Raw genomic sequence first — 23,563 nt, forward strand, 5'->3', positions numbered from 1 at the left:
ATTGGCTCTTCTCAGCGATTTGAATTGAATTCGGTATGTTAACTTATTTTACCAAATGTTACATGTATAAATTAAGTCCAGTATGGATATTGTATAGTTTCATTCTTCATTGATCGGGTATGCATTTTTCGCCTTTCGAAAAATGGGACGTAATCTGTTATGTCGTTGTTAGTCCGTACGGCGCATTACAAAGTTTGCGCCGAGATCTTCTTCAGTTTTCTATGGCAAGCCGTTTGGGTTTTTACCTATTGAAATGAAGATATCTCTATTTAATTATAGATATCTCTATTTAAAATGAACATATCTCTATTTAATTAAAGATATCTCTATTTAAAATGAAAATATCTCTATTTAATTAAAGATATCTGTAATTTAAATAAAAATATCTCTATTTGAATAAAGATTGAATTAAAGATATCCCAATTTAATTAAAAATATCTTTGATTTTGTTTATATCGAGATGTCTTCATTTTAAATACAGATATCTCTATTTCAAATACAGATATCTATTTCAAATTTAATACTACAATATATACCTATATGCAGTATATATATTGAACATGATATTTTGACGCGAGGAGACTGATGATAAAATTAACATTGTATTGTAAGATACTCAGCATGTATTATGTTTCGCCCCGAAAGACAAAAATTAAAGTCTTTTCGCCCAGACGAAAATTAAGGTTTGTTAATTTTCGGTTTTTTTTTCGGGGCGAAAAGACGAGAATTAAGATATTTAATTTTCGTCTTTTCGGAGCGAAAAGACGAAAAACACGAAATGGCATAAATCAGCCACTGTACAACACTTATGATCCAATATTATATGTCAGTTTTATGTGACAACACCGATACCAACACCAATGGAATTTCATTTTGAATATCACAGTTTGGTGTTAGAGGTTGCTGCATCGCAGGATTTCTTTTCTCCTATATTGTAGGCAGCCCTGCTTTTCAATCTTCCTTCTGATGTCTCTTGACATAGTTCTTTGTTAATCAACTAAAAGTTACTTGAAGATTTTCGCATAGTTTATAATTGATTCTTGTGGCCTTGAATGATTCAGATCATGGTTTACACATGTTTCATTTGAATCTAACTTGCATCATTTATAAGGTAACTGGGATTAATGATTATCTAATATACATTTATTAGTTATTTTTAAAACATCACTACTGTTTTCTGATGAGCAAGGTGTTTGGGACTTTGGTTTATTTACTTTGTGGATCCAATCCTACAGTTTATAATGGAAGATTCTCTTTAGCTTTAACACTGGAGATTTGTGTCTAGAACATTCTCTTACTGCCATTTAGTAGTGTGCTTACCTTTTCAGGGTATGATTTGTCTGAAAATTAACTTCCTCTAAAAAAGGGGCTTCCACATGTCTATTTGATGCTTTTGTATACTTGAGTATAATACAATCTAGCTATAGCATACACATGTATTAATGTACATGTTTGATTGTTCAGCTATTCGTGTACATGATAATGTAAATTAAACCGCCTATAATGTTGTGGAAATTGTTAGTATTGTTTGTTTAGTTTTACATAAGGGATGTAGATCAATAGTCTTCTGTAAATTTTGCTATGTGAGTGTGTGGTAGAATTAACTTATATATATTCTGAGACAATAATGAATGAAACTGTATACAGTTGAATGGGTCCAACATAACCTGCAAAGAAATGAGCACAGGTGATGGTAGTTTTAGAATATCATTCCAATTCTGCTGTTTAGTATCAAAATAACACTGATGCCTCAAATTTGTCAGAGTATTTAATGGTATAATGTAATGTAAAACATATACAGTGGTAAAAAGCACTTATTATAAAATTCTAGTTCATAATGTCAATCATATAAAAGTATATATATGTTAATTTAAACATTCAATAAAATATTGGCTCAAAATAAACATCTTAACAAGGCTCTGGTGGTTAAAAACCATCCAGAAATTGAAGAGTTTGACATGAGCAATGCACTTAATCATCTTACCAAATATTCACAAAGCATCACTTTTAAACTATAAATGCAAATATTGTATGATACATCACAGTTATTTTGCCATTTTACCATTCTACAACCAAATCTTTCCTGAACAGATGCTGCAGACTAAATCCATTCATTCTCAAGACTGCCCAAGACCATATCACAGAAGGATTTAAAACAAACAAATTGCAAATTTTCTTCTATTGGCGCCCATCCCCACTAGTGATTCTTTGAGGTATAGAACTACTGTTTCTCCCATCACTATCAGGTCACATGACCTCAAGATTACTTGAAACTTTTGTCTCAGGTGATCTTACATAATGTAAACATAGCTATGTTGATCTAATTTTCTCATTTTCACTTAAAATTGCAAAAAATTTGGTTTAAGGCAACTCTTAAATCATGTAAATTATATAAGGCAAGCAAAATATAGCTTGGATATAATATTTCTGCATGTCTACCAAAACAATTGTGCCACATCCCATAATGATTTGGACATCATACTGTATTCGACCCCATAAGTGCACTTCCACCATTTTTTAATGCTGACTGAAACTATGGAAACCATTTCAGTTTCTTTATTTGATTTCTGTTGCAAATTTGTGGTTTATGGTTCACTATGTGCAATAATGTTATGAAAGGATAATCTAAATTTGGTTTATTAAGCGCCCCATTTTGTTTTCAATCTTAAGCACCCTGGGTGTTTATTGGATCAAATAAAATAATAACCTGTGATGTTACTATGACGTCCCAGTACAGCCAAACAGTCCAGTTATATACAGCAATCTAGACAATTAACATGTATTTGCAGCAGCCAGGTAGACTGACTATCAGTTACATGGAAAGAGAGACAGACAAAAATCTGTCCATCCATTCTTAAATATTGAGTGATGACTCTTATTTTTGACTTTCACAGGGTATAGGACTACCAGGTATGACCTTAAATTCCGATTAAGTCTAATACAGCACAACACACAGGGACCTGGGAATTTGATACATGTATTTGAACCTGTTTCAATTTATGTATAAAATTATCAGGTGATACAAGAGTCAAAAATTCAAACCTCTTTGTCTTTAGATACTGTACAAGTAAAAATTTTTGAAATTTGGCTACAAGGACAGAGGTTTAGTTCTTTTCTGAATTTTAAAGCAAACTCTCAAAAACAAATGTCTATAAAAATGATAAAACATTATTTACATAAACAGTGACATATTGCCAGGTCCCTGTGCTGTAACAAAGGAAGAACTTTGGTTGATGTAATCAATTTGTGAAATGTACTGTTGTCATCACCATTCAGTGTTACAATATTGTACAATAATTTTAGAGCAATGAAAATGTCATAATGTATAAATTGGATGTGTAGACTTTTTATTCACAAATCTGATAGAACTCCATTGAATTTGAAGCAATGGAATGTGCATGGCAGTACATTTTATGCATAACCACTTCTTTCACATATAAGTTTATCAGACGTAATTATTAATAATGAATTAAGGTTTAAAACACTGAACAGAATTATGTTAATTTTTTAACTCAAACCTAATGTAACCTTTCAGATCAAAAAAGACTTTCACCAGCAATATACAAGATTTAAAATTTCTCTGGTGTTTAAATAGCTATGATGATCAAGCTCTCAACGACGACCGATGGTCATCATGGGGAGTGGAGGCAGGATATAATTATTCATTCTAATGTTTAAAATGTGGCGATTTCAGTTAAAATATAAATATAGCATAAAACCTGAAAAATATAATATTATCATTATAAGTACAATACAGTAACTCTGATAGGGGTTCAGTACCAACAACACAAGTATAAATAGCAAGTTTTGTACTTAAATGGTAATCTTAACAAAGCAAAAATTGTACAACCTTTTTATGTATCTGTATTACCATAATTGTCTGCATATTACCTGCACCAGGGCATAGCCTGTGAGAAGCCAAATCAGTCATTTTCTTTCATTTTGTAAAATATATTCCAGATAACCCGCACTGGCAGATTGGTTACCGGTTTTACTTCCAAGTACCGGGTATGTACTAATAATAGCACATAAGTCCATATAGTAACGTGATTTTATTCGGAAAAGGATATATATAGGTAAAGTCAGATACATACATTGCTATCAATATCATATTTGAAATAGCTTACGATGTATAACCCGTGTATTTTCATGTATGGTTTCCAAATAGCTCGCATCTGTAGATTGCTCGTAATAGGCATATTCTGATGTAAAATATCGTAAAGCCCACTTGCAATACCCAGGTAATCACGGTGATGGAAAACAAATATATTAAACAAAATTAATTCTGTACCTCTGTGCATTCTACATAATTCAAATATTGTATAGAAATACAATCTTAAGGATAACACTGTAGTACATCGACTGAACACATTGGTAATGTTTTACATGTATCTTTATCAAGTTTACAAGCAAGATCCAATGTTTTTAACTAAATTTATATCTCATACCTGAGTGTAATACTGGTATATCCCATGCAATACACTCATGTTGGCTGAGGCTATATTACATGGCTACCCATGCAAAACAACCTAGTGATTTCACTGCATCAAAAAATTACTTTTTACTCAGAAAAAGTTTAACTTATTACTGTAAAAATGGATATTTTCGCAGGTACTTACATTCGTGGTTTGCATGCATAAAACATTTGCAGTGTTGTTATTTTGCGATTACATACACTTTCAGACTTTTAATAATAAAGGTCATATACATGTATATACAAAATATTTTACATGGGAGGAATTTTCGAGATTAAGCAACCTTCACCTAATTAGAATAAATTTCCCTCTCGTGTAAATGTCCATGTTAACAGTATCAGAAACCGGACTGGTTTTAGTATAAAGATCACAAACAGTAAGATTTGTGTTAAAGATATCACGCAATTTTCATATATGGAGAATTGAATAGTAGTGGAGGTTTTCTTTAAAAAAAAAAGAAGACTTTTATCAAAATGGCCGGATATCATAATTGTAAAATTGTAATAAAAATGTCAAGGTATGAGAGAAAACACTGTCTCATATGTGGACATGAAGGATAAGGATATTCTACCTTCGCGATCATAAAATATTGTAAAACCTTGGGTAAAAATATCCCTATCCTTCATATCCACATTTTTTTCAGTCTTATATGATATCATAAAACTATGAGAAGGCAAAGTAATATGTAACTTATCTTTAAAAGGCATTACCTTCTTGCTTATACAATAAACAATGCCTACAATATATTCTATTTACAACCTATACCCAATTTTTCTCAGCTTCCCCATCCTGACCTTTAGACATGACAGTGTCATATGATGGAGGAAGGTCACTCCCTGGCTGATGACCTTGCTGACCTTTCTGGGGGATGTTCATCAATGGAGTAGTTGCTTGAACACCAGGATCATAATACATGGCATGACCCTGTGGATAAGGCACAGGTTGACCTTGACCTTGTTGAAAAGGCACAGGTTGACCTTGACCTTGTGGATAAGGTATATGTTGTCCTTGAGCTCCCATTGGATAGCCTGTTGGGTAACCCTGGTTCATCGGCTGTGGTCCAAAATTTTGTGGATGACTTGTTACCTGTATGAGAGTATTGATTGTCTGCTGTAGGACTGTCACCTGTGACTGTAAGTTCATCAGAGCAAGAGGCACACCAACATTTCGCCGCTGAGGGATAGACGCCGCCTCCGTCAACTTTGTCTGTATTTCAGAGATGTATTGCTGCAGTTGCTGCAACTCCTCAATGCCACATGGATTCCTATCTGGGTACTGTGACTGAAGATTAAATATGTGTTGTATAGCTCCAACATCCCACTCGATCTTCTGCAACATCTGCTGCTGATTTATTACACCAAAGGAAGTTTTGTACATGCAATAAACAACAATGGAAGCAATACACATCACTGACAATCCAATTCCAAACAGAAAAATGAAGACTGCAGTGGTCCTGATTTCAGATCGGTAAGAAACACATTGTCTGAAGTCCGTTCTAAACCACGAGTCAGGGTCCGGGGGTGGGCCAGGGTCCTCTCCACAAGTACTATAAGTCATACCGGCAAAAGCTGAGGAAATCACACACTGACTTAATGCAACAAAGCTCAGGATAAAATTACCTACAACCTGAAAGAAAAATGCAATACTCTTAATTGTTTATTTTGAAGCTAGAATATCAAAAGAAGAAGAGTTTAATGTCTTCAGAGGTCATTGATATTCAATTACAAGGAAGTTTGATTATGAAGTCAGCGATTTCAGAATTACAATAGAAAACAACTCTCAGTTCAATAATATTAGACTTAAGAGTCAATTCAGAGGTATAAGGCAGAACTACAGAAAAGGTAAATTCATGGAAATAAGCAATTATTATCTATATACATACAATCATAATTTTTGAAAACAAAAAAAAGATGCCCAGAAGGCCTATATAGCTCACTTGGTTTGTTTTGCCAAGATATGTACTGAATACAGGTGTAGCATTTATTTCCTCAAGGATTTTAAACATTTACCTCTAATTTCCCTATTGGCCCCACCTTGTCTGTTTCAGGGCAGTCAGAACCAAGATTTACACAAATTTTGCCAATGAATATTTCTGGCCAAATTTGGTTAAAATCCAGAACTTACATTGCATTGTAGAACTCTATGACTAGTAGCGATTTCATTCCTGAATTTCAAATTAGTTTCCTCAAATATGTGATAAACAAAAAGACATTTCTGGTTTTTTCCAAACAGTTACTATGTACCGTATTCGACCCAATAAGCATCATGGGTGCTTAAAAATTAAAAACAAATAAGGGGTAGCTTAATGTAACCAAAGAACTAGCCTTTTATAAAAGTATTGTATAAAGTTTACAAAACAGAAATTAAATAAAGAAAATTAAGGTTTTCATATTTTCAGTCTGCATTTAAATTGAAGTCAGTGAAATTGAGAGCTCAATAAGGAGCGAGTATGCTCACAGGGATTAAGGTACTTATTGGGTTAAATACAGTATGCTGCCAAAGCAGTACTGTATTGAGTCCAAACATTGTTGTCATACTTACAAGACCTTTAGAACAACCTGTTGCCTCGGATTCCACCATATTTCTTGAAGCACAAAATTCACACAATCCACCAACTAGACCCTTATGAAAGAAAAACAGATTTGACTAGGAATTAAACTGGATGATGGGGAGTGAGGGGGAGGGGGGTATAAAAACATATGTATTTAGTAAATACATTAATACAAGTATTCATATAGGCAGAGAAGGAATCCCATTTTTTATAATTGTTACAGTCTCACAGGACAGGTAATTATACTGTAATCATAGCTGGCTGAGGATAACCCTATGTAACTATAAGTGGTTGAGGATCCTCCTGCCATTATAGGTGGCTGAGGATAACCCTGTCATTATAGGTGGCTGAGGATAACCCTGTCATTATAAGTGGCTGAGGATAACTCTGTCATTATAGGTGGCTGAGGTTAACCCTGTAAATATAGGTGGCTGAGGATCCTCCTGTTATCATAGGGGGCTGAGGATAACCCTGTAAATATAAGGGGCTGAGGATAACCCTGTAAATATAGGTGGCTGAGGATAACCCTGTAAATATAGGTGGCTGAGGATAACCCTGTAAATATAGGTGGCTGAAGATCCTCCTGTTATTATAGGGGGCTGAGGATAACCCTGTAATTATAGGTGGCTGAGGATAACCCTGTAATTATAGGTGGCTGAGGATAACCCTGTAAATATAGGTGGCTGAGGATCCTCCTGTTATCATAGGGGGCTGAGGATAACCCTGTAAATATAAGGGGCTGAGGATAACCCTGTAAATATAGGTGGCTGAGGATAACCCTGTAAATATAGGTGGCTGAGGATAACCCTGTAAATATAGGTGGCTGAGGATCCTCCTGTTATCATAGGGGGCTGAGGATAACCCTGTAAATATAGGGGGCTGAGGATAACCCTGTAAATATAGGTGGCTGAGGATAACCCTGTAAATATAGGTGGCTGAGGATAACCCTGTAATTATAGGTGGCTGAGGATAACCCTGTAATTATAGGTGGCTGAGGATAACCCTGTAAATATAGGTGGCTGAGGATAACCCTGTAATTATAGGTGGCTGAGGATAACCCTGTAATTATAGGTGGCCGAGTATAACCCGGTATTTATAGGTGGCTGAGGATAACCCTGTCATTATAGGTGGCTGAGGATAACCCTGTCATTATAGGTGGCTGAGGATAACCCTGTAAATATAGGTGGCTGAGTATAACCCTGTAATTATAGGTGGCTGAGGATAACCCTGTAATTATAGGTGGCTGAGGATAACCCTGTAATTATAGGTGGCTGAGGATAACCCTGTAATTATAGGTGGCTGAGGATAACCCTGTAATTATAGGTGGCTGAGGATAACCCTGTAATCATAGGTGGCTGAGGATAACCCTGTAAATACAGGTGGCTGAGGATAACCCTGTAAATATAGGTGGCTGATGGTAACCCTGTAAATATAGGTGGCTGAGGAACGTCAACCTGTAGATTTCACATGTATACTAACCAGGAGATATTCTTCCCACTCTTGAGATGTTTTCTCTCTTAATTAAAAACTTTAATACAATTATATTTAGAATTTAAAACTTTTAAGTAATGGAATTTTGAATGAGATGAAAAGATCAAAAAGCTGTGTCAGTATAATGACAATCAACGCAACATTGATGTTTGTCTTAGCAGCCAAATTTGAAAATCAAAATAGATATTATACCACTTTTCAACTCTCCAACTTGTGATATTAGTGCACTCAGCATGATAAAATACCTTTATAGTGTACCACTCGGCACCAGACATCATTTAAAACTAGATTAAATGGATTTTCAATATTTGGTAAATTAGAAACCAAACTAGGAACCATGATGTTGGTTAGATGTTCTAAAATCAACCCATTATTGAATTTAGCCAATCAAAGTGCTCATATACTGCGACTGGTCATTTAGAACCCAAAATACTAATTATCAATGATTTTTCATGGCGGCCATTTTTTTTATCAGTGACTAAAAAACTCTCATATACTGTCCAAATGCCCTCCCAATCAGTCATTTAGAACCTCACATATCGATTTTTCATGGCTCCTTATTGGAATTCAGTTTTGCTGTGACATATTCCTGGGGTAGATATTGCAACATACCTGGTAGTAACAACTTCAACTATCAAAATCTAAGATGGCGGCCTGTCGGCCATCTTATTCACTGATCGGTCTGAAAATGAAATATGACCAACTAGATCCCTAGGGGAACCTGCACATGAAATTTGAGACAGATCCCTTCAGTACTTTCTGAGAAATAGCAGTAACAAACTTCAATCGTCAAAATCCAAGATGGCCGTCTGTCGGCCATCTTGTTGACCGATCGGTCCAAAAATGCAATATGCACAAACAGGACCCTAGGGGAACCTACATGTGAAATTTGAGAAGGATTCCTTCTGTACTTTCTGAGAAATAGCGGTAACAATTTTCAACTATCAAAATCCTAGATGGCTGCCTGCTGCTTGTTGACCGATTAGTCCCAAAATGCAATATGCACAACAAAGGCCCTAGGGGAATCTACATATGAAATTTGAGAAAGATCCCCAAGCCCTTTCTGAGAAATAGTGGTAATAAGAAATGTTAATGGACGGAAGGACGGCCGGACAGACCACGGACGAAAAGTGATTTGAATAACCAACCATCTGATGATGGCGGGCCAAAATACATTACCGGTATACTTCTCAGTGGATCAATATTGATCTAGTAATGACCAGCGTTCAAAATTAACGCCTGTCCGTCTGCCCGTGACCGGAAATTTTATAGTAGGGCAGACAAATTTTGCCATGTAGTTGGTCCTTTGACCGGCAATTTTTTTGGTCAAGATAGAGTACTAAATATATACAAAACCAAAATAGCAATAATATTGTAGAACAGTTGAAGATCAAATTGTACAAAACAAAATTTTGTAATTATGGTTTTCAGTCAACTTTGTTGAGAGCGCATGATACTGTTATGTATGACACTAAATACATGTAGTTATGAGATAAGGGAGATAACTCCTATAGCTTTTTTTTATCAATACATCCTATGAAGGTCATATCATTGATTTAGGTTATAGAACTTTCTAGAATTTAATCATGTATAAACAAATATGTTTGTAAACATGTTGATTTTAAGTAGAGATCTAGAATGATCTATTTCCAGAAAGTTATGTGTGTTTACTTGTTTACTGTTTTTAGTTAGATATTTCTAGAAGTAGAAGGTTCTCCAATATTCTTGAATTACGGTTTAGCTATATATACTCCAGCTGTCCAAGGCTAATCAGAACTGTAATGAGACCTGTAATAAGACATATCAAGAATTGTACAGCGCCATATAAGATTCTATTGGGAGAGCTATTGTGACTTTATCTGTGGATTATTACAACACTTTGTGTGGATTTTTTCATATTGCCTGGAACTTTACAAATCATCGGTGGACATTCAATTTCCTTGTGGATTTGTGATTATTGTTAATTTGAAACCTGGAAGGATCAAGGATTATACCAGGACATTCGCATACAGATAAGTAACACTTTAAATCATCGTACTAGTCTTGTACCACCACCAATTACTTTAGATATTGTAAACCATCTCTGTATAATATTGTATATATAATTAAATTGTGTTTTGAATTTAGCTGCTGGTTTCTCCTTTCTGTTATTCGTTCATGTAACAGAATTGGGGGCTCGTCCGGGATCGATATTCAATTTGTGAAATCTAACTTTGAAAAATTAATTAAGAAATTTTCAAAATTTGTGTACAAACTTTGAGTTTACATTTGAAACCAACAGCTAGATAAATATGACTACTATGCAGGTAGAACAGTTTGTTAAAGCGCCATCCCTGGATGTTCTTTTGCAAATTAGTAAGAAGGATTTACTGTTATTGGGTAAACATTTAGGCCTTTACTATCAAAACTAATTTGAGGAAAGCTGAAATTAGGAATGTAATTATAAGATATTTTGTTGACAATGACAAATTTGACTCTAGTGCATTAGATAGTATAGAGGAAACAGTCAGCTCAGAAATTCAAATTAGACAAATGGAACTTGAACATGAAATGAAACTAAGACAAATGGAAATAGAAAAAGAGTTAAGAGAAAAAGAAATTGAAAGAGAATTAAAAGAAAAAGAGATTGAGAGAGATCAGATGTTAGAGCTAGAGAAGCAGAAAATTCAAGCTGAAACAGAACTTAGAATGAAAGAATTAGAGCTAGCTTCTCAAGACAGTTCAAGTAATCTAACTTTTAGGGGTTTACAAGGAAACAGAGGTTTTGATGTCAGTAGAAACATTAGGTTAGTTCCTCCTTTTCAAGAGAAAGAAGTTGACAAGTATTTTCTGCATTTTGAGAAAATAGCTGATAGTATGAAATGGCCTGAAGATAAGCTTACAATGCTTCTTCAAAGTGTCTTGATTGGTAAAGCTAGAGACATTTATTCTTCTTTATCTGTAGATGAGATTTCAAATTACCAAGTAGTCAAGAAAGCTATTTTGAAAGCTTATGAGTTAGTTCCTGAGGCTTACCGCCAGAAATTTCGAAACTCGAGAAAGAGAGATGAACAAACTCATGTAGAATTTGCCAGAGAAAAAGAACAATTATTTAATAGGTGGTGTGATTCTAAAGAAATTGATGAGGATTTCGGTAAATTGAGGCAATTATTGTTGATAGAGGAGTTTAAACGTTGTGTCCACACAAACATAAAAACTCATTTAGATGAGAGAAAAGTTGAAACACTTAGTGAAGCAGCTACAATGGCTGATGATTACGCTCTCACCCACAAAGGCTCATTTGTTAAAAACAGTTCTCAAGACAAAAACAGTACTACAGGTACTAGTAAATTTGGTCAGCCTAGGAACCCAACCTTTAGTGGCCCTTCTAACGACAAACCTAAATTAGGTGATAAAACTAAGTCTGCTTCTAAAACAGATGATAGGGTAGGTGTGGGGTCTCCTTCTGGTCCTGTTTGTAATTACTGCAAGAAAGTAGGGCATACTATGTCTGAATGTTATTCTCTCCAGCGTAAGGAGCAAAGGCGTAAACAGTCAGTTCCTTCTGTGTTAGCTATGTCAAAGCCTAGTCAGAAACTTAGTGATATTGTGGAAGATTCTAAAGTGTCTGTTGAGATTAAGAGCTCAGAGTCTGATAGTGTCTTGGAGAAGTACTCTCCCTTCATTTCTGAAGGTTTTGTTTCACTTACTAGTGATATTACCAACTTGAAACCTGTGAAGATTTTGCGAGATACTGGGGCTTCTCATTCTTTGATATTAGATGGCGTAGTGCCTTTGTCTGAGGAGACCTCGTGTGGTAGTAGTGTTTTGCTTCAAGGTGTAGAGTTAGGTTTTGTTAATGTGCCTCTCCATTGTGTTTATTTAAAGTCAGACTTGGTTACTGGGCCTGTCACCATTGGTGTTAGACCGGAACTTCCCATAGAGGGCGTGTCGCTCATTTTAGGCAATGACTTGGCTGGAGAGAAAGTTAGGGTAGATCCCTTAGTGTCCAGTATTCCAGATAAAACAGATGATGCTGAGACTATTCAACAGGAATTTCCTGGTATTTTCCCTTCTTGTGCTGTAACTCGTTCAATGAGTAAGAAGGTTTCTGATGTTGCAGTAGTTGAGGATCATTATAGTCCAGGGTTAGGTGACACTTTCTTGGCTCATGATATAGAGGATGTCGGGAGCAAGTGTGATCTTTTGAGCAATCCTGTAGACTTTGATAGTAATAGAGTTGTTCCTAACAAGGGTACTTCTTTGTCTGACATGATGAGTAAATCATCTTTGTCTAGAGAGGAGCTTATAGTAGAACAGGAGAAAGATCCTGAAATCTCCTTATTGTGTAATCGGGCTTTGAGTGAGGAAGAGGCTGAGAAAGTCCCGGTTTGTTACTTCCGTCAGTCAGGTGTGTTGATGCGCAAGTGGCGCCCCCCTGATGTGTCTCCCGAGGAAGACTGGAAGGTTGTCAATCAAATAGTTGTCCCACCGAGGTATAGGCAAGATATTCTGAGTTTGTCTCATGATGTACCTATGGCAGGGCATCTAGGTGTGACCAAGACTTATAACAGGATCTTAGATCACTTCTTTTGGGCCAAGTTGAAACGGGATGTGGCTGATTTTTGTAGGTCTTGTCATACTTGTCAGGTGGTAGGGAAACCTAATCAGAAAATCCCTGTTGCACCTTTGCACCCCATTCCAGCATTTGAGGAACCATTTAATAGAGTCATTATAGACTGTGTAGGTCCTCTACCCAAAACTAAGTCTGGGAATGAGTATCTTTTAACTATTATGTGTGCTTCTACACGCTTTCCTGAAGCCATTCCACTCAGGAATATTAAAGCCCCTAACATAGTCAAGGCTTTGGTTAAATTCTTTACATTGGTTGGTCTTCCAAAAGCTGTCCAATCGGACCAAGGTTCGAATTTCATGTCTGGTATTTTTCAACAAGTCATGTACCAGCTCCAGATCAAGCAGTATAAGTCTAGTGCTTATCATCCAGAGTCTCAGGGTGCTTTAGAACGTTTTCATCAGACATTGAAGAATATGATGAGATCTTATTGTTTTGAAAACAAAAGAGATTGGGACGAAGGTATACACATGTTGTTGTTTGGCGTTAGAGAATCTGTACAAGAATCTCTTGGCTTCAGTCCCTTTGAACTTTTGTTTGGACATACTGTACGTGGTCCTTTGAAAATTTTGAAAGACAAAATTTTGGACGAAGATTCTAAAGTTAATCTCTTAGATTATGTGTGTAACTTTAAGCAAAGGTTGACAAGGGCATGTGAATTGGCAAAAGAAAATTTGGCCCTTACTCAAACCAAAATGAAAACATGGTATGATAAAGATGCCCGTGCAAGAAGTTTTGATCCAGGTGACAAAATTTTGGCTCTATTACCAATACCGGGTCAGCCTTTGCAAGCTAGATATTTTGGACCTTATGTTGTTGAGAAAAAGGTCGATGATGTTAACTACATTGTACAAACTCCAGGGAGGCGCAAGAAAACTCAATTATGTCATGTTAATATGCTTAAGAAATATGTAGATAGAGAAGAGAGCAAGACCTCTCAACCTATTGCTACTTTGGCCTCTGTACCATCACAAAGTGAAAGTACAGCTGATATTTGTAAATTAGATTTAGATGGTGGTGTACAAGATGTAGGTTTAGACTGTGGTGTTAAGTTACGGAATTCAGATGTGCTTGCGAACTTGGACAAGAAACTGTGTCATCTATCAGAAAAGGAACGCAATGAACTGAAAGATTTGATACTTGAGTATAAACATTTGTTTCCGGATACACCAGGCAAAACAGATGCTATCTATCACGACATGGATGTAGGCGATGCGCCACCTGTCAAGCAACATCCTTACCGTGTCAATCCTTTGAAAGAAGAACACTTAAAGAAAGAAATTCAATACATGTTGGACAATGATATTATTGAACCAAGCAAAAGTGAATGGAGCTCTCCATGTGTTCTGGTGCCAAAGCCAGACAAGACGTACCGGTTCTGTACTGACTTCAGAAAAGTAAACTCTGTCAGTAAAACAGACTCTTATCCAATTCCAAGGATTGACTCATGTATTGACAAAGTTGGCAAAGCCAAGTACGTAAGCAAGTTTGACCTGTTGAAAGGATATTGGCAGGTGCCATTAACAGAAAGAGCTAAAGAAGTGTCGGCATTTGTAACCTCGCAAGGTTTGTACCAGTACAAAGTTATGCCATTTGGTATGAAGAATGCCCCGGCAACATTTCAACGTCTTCTTAACAGCGTGATATCAGACCTGGAAGGCTGTGATGGATACATTGATGACGTCATCAACTACCACGACACGTGGGAAGACCATCTACGCGGGATTCGTGAATTCTTCGAAAGACTCACTACCATGAAATTGACTGTAAACTTATTGAAATGTGAATTTTGTCATGCAACTGTTGAATTTTTAGGCCATGTTGTAGGACAGGGGCAGGTTTAAACCTGTTCAGGCCAAAGTAGAATCAATTATAGATTTTCCAGCTCCTGGAGGCAAAAGAGAGCTGATGAGGTTTCTTGGTATGGCTGGATACTACAGAAAATTTTGTCAAAATTTCTCTGTTATAGCAGCTCCACTTACTGCTTTGTTAAAGAAAAATGTCAAATTTGTCTGGTCAGACGAATGTAAGTCTGCCTTTGAGAAATTGAAAGCCATACTATCAAACTCACCAGTTCTGACTGCTCCAGATTTTAATAAACAGTTTAAACTGTTTGTTGACGCCAGCGATGTAGGTGTTGGTGCTGTTTTGATGCAAGAAGGTACTGAACAAATTGACCATCCAATTTGTTATATTTCTCGAAAAAGTTTTACAAACACCAGAGAAATTATTCCACCATTGAGAAAGAATGTTTAGCATTGATTTTGGCCTTAAACCAATTTGATGTGTATCTATGCACTACAGTTGTGCCTGTGTTGGTCTTCACCGACCACAACCCTTTGACATTCATTGGGAAAATGAAAAACAAAAATCAAAGAATTCTCAGGTGGAGATTGACTTTGCAAGAGTACAATCTTGACATCAAACACATCAAAGGGAAAGACAATATTCTAGCTGATGCTTTATCAAGGATTTAAATATTACTTGATATGTCAAGAAAGTTTCCTTTTCAAGAAAACTTTCTTTTCTTTAAGGAGGGGTGTGTTATGTATGACACTAAATACATGTAGTTATGAGATAAGGGAGATAACTCCTATAGCTTTTTTTTATCAATACATCCTATGAAGGTCATATCATTGATTTAGGTTATAGAACTTTCTAGAATTTAATCATGTATAAACAAATATGTTTGTAAACATGTTGATTTTAAGTAGAGATCTAGAATGATCTATTTCCAGAAAGTTATGTGTGTTTACTTGTTTACTGTTTTTAGTTAGATATTTCTAGAAGTAGAAGGTTCTCCAATATTCTTGAATTACGGTTTAGCTATATATACTCCAGCTGTCCAAGGCTAATCAGAACTGTAATGAGACCTGTAATAAGACATATCAAGAATTGTACAGCGCCATATAAGATTCTATTGGGAGAGCTATTGTGACTTTATCTGTGGATTATTACAACACTTTGTGTGGATTTTTTCATATTGCCTGGAACTTTACAAATCATCGGTGGACATTCAATTTCCTTGTGGATTTGTGATTATTGTTAATTTGAAACCTGGAAGGATCAAGGATTATACCAGGACATTCGCATACAGATAAGTAACACTTTAAATCATCGTACTAGTCTTGTACCACCACCAATTACTTTAGATATTGTAAACCATCTCTGTATAATATTGTATATATAATTAAATTGTGTTTTGAATTTAGCTGCTGGTTTCTCCTTTCTGTTATTCGTTCATGTAACAATACTAAAACAGACATGCAGATATTTAAACTACAAGGATGTATTGTAACTTTGTAAGGACCAGTAACTTTCAGTCAGGACCAGTATCAACTTTTAGGGTCAACCGGTCATTAGGACCAGCTGGAAAAAAACCTGAAGGGAGAACACTGGTAATGACAGCTAAATAACTTCACTTACTAATGAGGCAGCAAACAGTCCTATGGGGATAGATCCTAGGATCATATTTTCACTTTTATTCACCAAGTCCATGAACACAGCACTGGTAGTCAGTAGTCCAAGGGAGGCAAGCATCATGATTAGACCAACATAGCGAAGAAACTTCGATCCTTTTTTCCTGGTCTCTCGCAGTTTTTCTAACAATGAATACAAAACACATAAGACGTTCCTTCATTTTTCATTTTAAACTGTCCTGGATGCTGAAATACAGTAAGTCATATATGAAATAACAAGGTTCACTCATTCAAAATTGTTGAATCAAGGATTTTTAAGTGAGAAGGATTTCAAGTCACAGTCTCTTTACACCACACGAGATGCCTTTGATTATCGAGTCAAACAAAACACCAATGTAAAGTTATTTAATTTTCACAACGTTTAGTACTTGCTTGGAAGATTTAGAAGAAATGTCTTAAATTTTCGTTAAAAAAAAAAAACAGCTCATGAAATGACAGCACACTTCAGACAGTAAGTCGGTAACCCTCGCACCCGCAAGCTATATCAAAGGCTGCGCTGGCGGATATCAAAGGAAAATCAGTTGTCATCCAACGTCACAGTCAGTGCACAAACACAAAAGCTCCTGCGTCGTACTACAGGTGTTCGTTTCTAACATAAGCATAAGCATAATACCGGGTGAGTATCATACTTATACTTATATTAGAAAAGAACACCTGTGGTCGTACTTGCCAAAAAACCCAGTGTGATTATCCTTTTCATATATATACGTCCTTTGTTTAATAATATATTTATATCGCTTCAGAGACATAGATATAATAATTTGTACGTCGCTGATCGCTTGTAGAGACTGATGTATCATCAATGATGCTGTCCAGATTTTAACATTTAACACCGACAGATATGATTTTGGATATTGTAGTAGAAAATATAGTATTCTAGTCTAAAAATAATTGATATCTTGTCTCTTGTGTTTCACTTGCAATCGCTTACCATCCTTTAACGATCTCTGCTGTTTGAGAGTCTGAAATGCCTCTTTAGCAGTCGACATCTTGTTGTTGATTGATCACTGTGTGGATTACGCGTCTCCGGTTATTTCGTACCTCAGTTTCTACTCATCGGTAACAAATCATAACTATTGAAAAACAAGAAAACAAAATCAAAATATTGATAATAACAATGTAAATGGAATCAAATTGTATCACAGTGTATTCATACAGTAATTAGTGACGTCACGATGGCTAGTTAAGCTCCGCCCACTAGTGGTCTAACTTTGGTGGTTTGGCTTTGTATTACTATAGTGAAAATTTTCAATTAATGATTTCTTCCTTATTTTCCGACTGATTCTTAAATGTCATACACCAAAATCGAGATTGGATTATTCCTCTTCAAATGTTGTCTTCCAATTTTCGCTGACATTTCTGTGTCGATAGTTATCAACTTACCTGTATTTTTCTCACTATGTCTCTACTACACCCAACTAATCTATTGTCCTGACCAGTGTGACGTCAGCCTGGATGGCCCTTATAGGCTATCCTAATTAGGATTTATATAGGCCTAAGTACATGTGAATTATACAGTAGGCCGAGCTACATACAGTAGATCTAGAGCTCTACAAACTAACTGGGTTAAACTACTTAGCAGTCTGTACTGATCTGATGCATAAAATGTCGTAACGTTAAGGCTCAATCACCAATGATACAACCTTAAATTACACATGTCACATCAATCAATGTTATGTGTTAAGTAAATTATATACTCTATCCATTGTCATAGGCTAATAATTTTAGAAAACAACGTTTTACCTGTGTTCTGACATTCCTCCATTTTGGACATATATTGTGTGGCGCACTTGATTTAGCCACGCCGTTTACACTGTACATGTATATATGTCCATGGATGACTGCTGAACGAGCTACATGTAACTAAGCTTATAGCTAGCCGACCGTTCTGTAAATCGATGTGCGCAAATATACTACAGGTATTACCTGGCCCACAGGGACCTGGCACGATTTTTTTAACTAACAGTATACATATATATATACCCTTGATACTATAATATATATATGTATACTATTGGTTAAAAATTTTCGTGCCAGGTCCCTGTGACATGGCCCGTTTTCGATCCTAGTTGTTCGTTTATTAATTGATTTGTGTACCGGTTGTGACGAATAAACGAAAACAGCCCAGTGCGCCGCGCCAAAATTCAATCGGCCTACCATATGCCATCTAACCAAAAGGGTCAGGATGACCTATATTTTCATCATGCATCGCCGTCGACGTGCACCGTCCGCCGTGCGCTTTGCGTAAACTTTTCATTCAAACGACTTCTCGATGTCCGAAAGGCCCAGGGTACTGATATTTGGCAACATTCTGTGATGAAGGACTACCAAGTTTGTTCAAATGAGTGTCTTAGATCTTCTTTCAATGTCACAGGGTTCAAATAGGCTAAAACTTTTAAACGACCTCTTTTGAATAACTCATGAGGCATACAGACCTTACATCAGGCACGTGGCATGCTGGGATGAAGGGCTACCAAGTTTGTTCAAATGAATGACCTTGATCTCCATTCAAGGTCACAGGGGTCAAATAGGCTAAACCTTTAAATGACTTCTTGTGAATAAGTAATAGGCCTTGAGACATGATATTAGGCCTGTGACATGCTGGGATGAAGGGCTACCGAGTTTGTTCAAGGTTATGGGTCAAAAAGGTTAAAGGCCCATTACCTTTCCGGAGCAAAATATAAAGGTTTCTTAAAAAGCATTAATAACATCAGAAAATGCATACCGATGACCTAAAATAAGGTTACGACACCAAACATATGCAAGATTTCCTGCGTAATATATGAAAACAGTGGCGAGTCAATTCGCTGTTTTGCCGACTGGCGCAGTGATAGTCAATACCGCGCGGTATTTAGGACGACGGCGGGAAACATAATATGATTATTTTAATCAAATCGTTCAGAAGGTGATGATAAATGTAGTATTAACGGTAAGTTAATAATTTTTAAGACTCTACAAAAATATCGATATTGTTTTACATTCCCATTTTAAAAATTAAAAGCCGTTTCGGAACGGTAGTGGGTCTTTAAAATCTTTAAACGACTTCTTCTCAAGAACAAAAAGGCCCAGGGTACTCATATTTGGGCATGCGACATCCTGGGATGAAGGGTTACCATGTTTGTTTAAATGAATGACCTTGACTTTCGTTCATTCTGTGCCAATATAGGTCATCCTGACACTTCGGGTAAGATAACCTGAAATAACACGCAAATGTCCTCCATCGGATCGTGGAAATTCACGGTGATACTTTCTCATGCATTAAAGGCCCCTTTACTTTCCGGAGCAAAATAAAAAGGTTTCTTAAAAACATTAATTACATCAGCAAATGCATACCGATGACCTAAAATAAGGTTAGAACACCAAACACATGCAAGATTTCCTGCGTAATATATGAAAACAGTGGAGAGTCAATTCGCTGTTTTGCCGTCTGGCGCAGTGATATTCAACTACCGCGCGGTATTTAGGACGAAGGCGGGAAACATAATACGACCCGCGTTATGAAAATAAACATTTTATTTATTTTAATCAAATCGTTCAGAAGGTGATGATAAATGTAGTATCAACGGTAAGTTAATAATTCTTAAGACTCTATAAAATTATCGATCTTGTTTCACATTCCCGTTTTAAAAATTAAGAGCCGTTTCGGAAAGGTAGTGGGCCTTTAAGCATGAGCGAGACCTCCGCCGCAGGCTGACTGAAATGAAATGTTGTTATGCTCCTTTCAGGACACCCCATAATGCACGAGAAAGTGCCACAATAGCCACGGGCAAATTATGAATAGTATTAATCCTTTTTCGAGCGATTCCCTGGTAGTCAGAGAGCGAAGTTACTTTCGCATTTAAAATGTTATCTGTATAAAGTTGGATCATTACAATTCAATTCAATTCAATTCAATTCAATTGTTTTATTAAAGTGTCCAACATCTTACAACCTACATGTAAAAACATTTCATAAAAGTCATATTACATCAAATGTAAGACATGTCCAGCCAATGATGGCTTACTTAGACACTGTATATAGACATGTAATTACATAAAACGGAATAGTCTAAAATGTTACATACTAAAAGATAACAAGGTAAGGCTGTCCCATGCTATTAAAAATGGTTAGTATATAGCCACGTTATGTTACAGGATTTAAAATTTACAAAAAGTTACTTCTCCTCCTCCACATTGCATAAAGTTGATTTGATAGTAGATTAGGAGGAGAATTATCAATAAGGTATTTAAATTGGTTAAGATTATCCATAATATCAAAATCAACATATTTCTGAGCATCAGCTAAAAGAGGCCATCGTAAATCATTATAAAACTCACATTGTGTTAAAAAGTGGATTTCGTCCTCAACCTCGTTTGATAAACAAAGTTTACAAAGCCTATATATCGTTTACTGGCACTATCGGCCTGGTATGCCGACCCTTTCCGATTTCCAAAGAAAGTGATCCACATCTTAAATTACATAATAGGCCCTCCTTTCTCTATATTTAACACATTTTACATAGTCACTTGTTGTTGGCTCACATTAAAATGTTCTATAAAGTCGTAGTTTATTACCATTAACATTTTTTTGTCGTTCCATAATTGATTTTGCCAACTATCGGCATCCGTGTTATATAATCTTTCTTTAATTTCTCCCATCTTCCATGTAACCGAGTTCTGAGTTGTAAATACATCCATTAAAGGCCCATTACCTTTCCGGAGCAAAATATAAAGGTTTCTTAAAAAACATTAATAACACCAGAAAATGCATACCGATGATCTAAAATAAGGTTACGACACCAAACATATGCAAGATTGCTTGCGTAATATATGACAATGACAATGACAATGACAAAGATTTTATTCTCGTAAACATACAAACAGTAGTGTAGAGAATATATAAACAGGACATATACATGTAAACAGCATTAACAATGAAATAGTGCAGTACATATTACACATCTACTAGAATATACATACATGTATATAATATACTGGTTATATTAATGAACTGAATTAAGTCTGTCTTGTATAATAATTATAAATTTTGTAAGTGAAATAAGTTCATTGTTAACTACATAATTAAATAGAGTTTCAAATTTAAAAGTATTTGGTCTTTCATAATAGTATCTAGACATAAATTTCTTTCTATTGGATACTAAGTGATCATCAGTACAGTTAAATAAATAATGGAACTCATCTCCAATTTCGTTTAAGTTACACATGTTACAAAATCGTTGTTGTCTTGGTATATTAATCCATCTGCCACATTCAACCGCTAGTTTTACATTACATGTTCTAAATTTACAATAAGCCTTCGCCAGACGTGGAGGAAGAACAATCAAATAGTTTTCAAAAATCAGATCATGCTTATAAATTATATAATTGGTACCTTTCGGAGAGTTGAAAACATCATTTTTCCAACTATATATAAAATTACTTTTGAGGGCATGGAAAATAACTTTTTTCAAACAATGTGAACTAGTGAATTCCCTTCTCTCGAAAACATTAACAAGATTACATTCTTCAAAAATACTTTTAATACATTTTAACCACTGTGTATTATACTTATTAGTAATCTGGAACAGTTTAAAATTAAGCTTGATATGTGATGATTCTATCATCCTTGCCCAATAGCCAATCATGCGAACTTTAATACTGATAGATAATGGGAATCTACCAAGTTCCCCGTATACCATGAAGTTGGGTGTTGATGTTTTCAACTTAAGAATATGTTTACAAAATTTAAGGTGGAGACGTTCACAAAATCCCCAAACCTCACAACCGTATAATATAACAGGTTTTATAGCTTTATCAAAAATATCTAAATTACAATCAATAGATAGATTATGACTCCTACATTTAGCACAGTAGTAGATGTATAATAGGGGTTACCAAAATCGTCCTGATCCTTAATCCTAAGGATTAAAGGATCAATCAGTAGGATCACTCCTGACATGATCAAATGTATAATAGGGGTTACCTAAATCGTCCTGATCCTTAATCCTAAGGATTAAAGGATCAATCAGTAGGATCACTCCTGACATGATCCTTAAGGAGCAGGATCAGGATCGATTAAGGAACAGAATCGAGGAACATGACGTCAAAGATGAAAATACCTATTACACGTGAATGAATCGAATTTTAGGGTATCCAGTTACGTTCACTAGTCATTGTCTAGATTTACGGCTGAGTGAAATTGAATGGTTTCTTTCGAAATTTCAGTTACAGCTAACTTGTTAAGACAACGATCAGGACCAAGGTGTCCACTTACACCTCGTAGCTTAAATAGCCATGGTTACCACTAAACATGAATATTTTACACACTGTCGATAGAAAGCGTGCACACTTTCCCGAATACTTTGTAAATTTATTTAAAATCAAGAATACCACGGCATTGTTGAGAGAATACCTTTGGGTGCATGAATGCGAAATCTGCACGGAGGAAAAATGGGATACATTTTTTATAAACTGCCATAAATGCATCCACTGCCTCTGTGAGACCTGTTTTAATAGGCTGGAAAGGAAAACGTGCCCATTTTGTAGGACACCCCTACTGTCTCAAAATGTTGACCAACGTAGGGAATATGAATTTATACGTATCACCAGTGGACCAATAGTTGCTCGGGAGGTAATTGTTCAACCGGCAATACCTCACACTTTACCAGAGTCTCAAAACCACTGGCCTTATGTTGCGGGTAGAAGTACGGGTGTGACTGCTCAAACATTATTTTTTCTGACTGCAATCTGATTGACTATTGATCGCTTTTTCCAGTAGTGGACTTAAATAATAATAATAATAATAATAATAATTCATGTACTAGTGTGACGCATTGAAATAAAAAAAAAAATGAATCTGAATTTGCCGAATAACAGCAAACAAACGTTTTTCTTTAGAAAACAAATAAGTTCTCGAGATGGGATTTATAGCAAAGTGACCTGGTTTTAATCTTGAAGCGGAGGATTGTTTTATGTTT

At 35.8% G+C, this 23,563-nt stretch overlaps 1 protein-coding gene across 2 annotated transcripts; it reads right to left on the reverse strand.

The window, feature by feature from the left end:
- Positions 1-1,753: 1,753 nt before the first annotated feature.
- On the reverse strand, positions 1,754-18,504 carry LOC138323610 (uncharacterized). Of its 2 annotated transcripts, XM_069268333.1 has the most exons (5): positions 18,352-18,504; positions 17,540-17,681; positions 16,556-16,731; positions 7,017-7,097; positions 1,754-6,101 (listed from the first exon to the last, which is right to left on the reverse strand). In XM_069268333.1, exons 2-5 carry the CDS (start codon positions 17,595-17,597, stop codon positions 5,235-5,237), a joined length of 1,182 nt encoding a protein of 393 aa, XP_069124434.1. In that variant the 5' UTR covers positions 17,598-17,681; positions 18,352-18,504; the 3' UTR covers positions 1,754-5,234. The 2 variants fall into 2 exon arrangements, with proteins under 2 accessions (XP_069124434.1, XP_069124443.1); XM_069268342.1 differs by lacking the exon at positions 18,352-18,504 and having other exon boundaries at positions 16,556-16,794; positions 17,540-17,677.
- Positions 18,505-23,563: the final 5,059 nt, after the last annotated feature.

Source organism: Argopecten irradians, chromosome 1 (genome assembly GCF_041381155.1).
Source record: "Argopecten irradians isolate NY chromosome 1, Ai_NY, whole genome shotgun sequence".
NCBI lineage: Eukaryota > Metazoa > Mollusca > Bivalvia > Pectinida > Pectinidae > Argopecten > Argopecten irradians.

Bases quoted from the DNA above. Each gene is read 5' to 3' on its own strand.
- LOC138323610 (XM_069268333.1), bottom strand. From the start codon at position 17,597: ATGTCGACTGCTAAAGAGGCATTTCAGACTCTCAAACAGCAGAGATCG. The intron at 7,098-16,555 runs GTAAGTGAAGTT...TTCTTTCATAAG, and splicing joins GACTGTTTGCTGCCTCATTA to GGTCTAGTTGGTGGATTGTG. The intron at 6,102-7,016 runs GTAAGTATGACA...TTTTTCTTTCAG, and splicing joins CAGGTTGTTCTAAAGGTCTT to GTTGTAGGTAATTTTATCCT.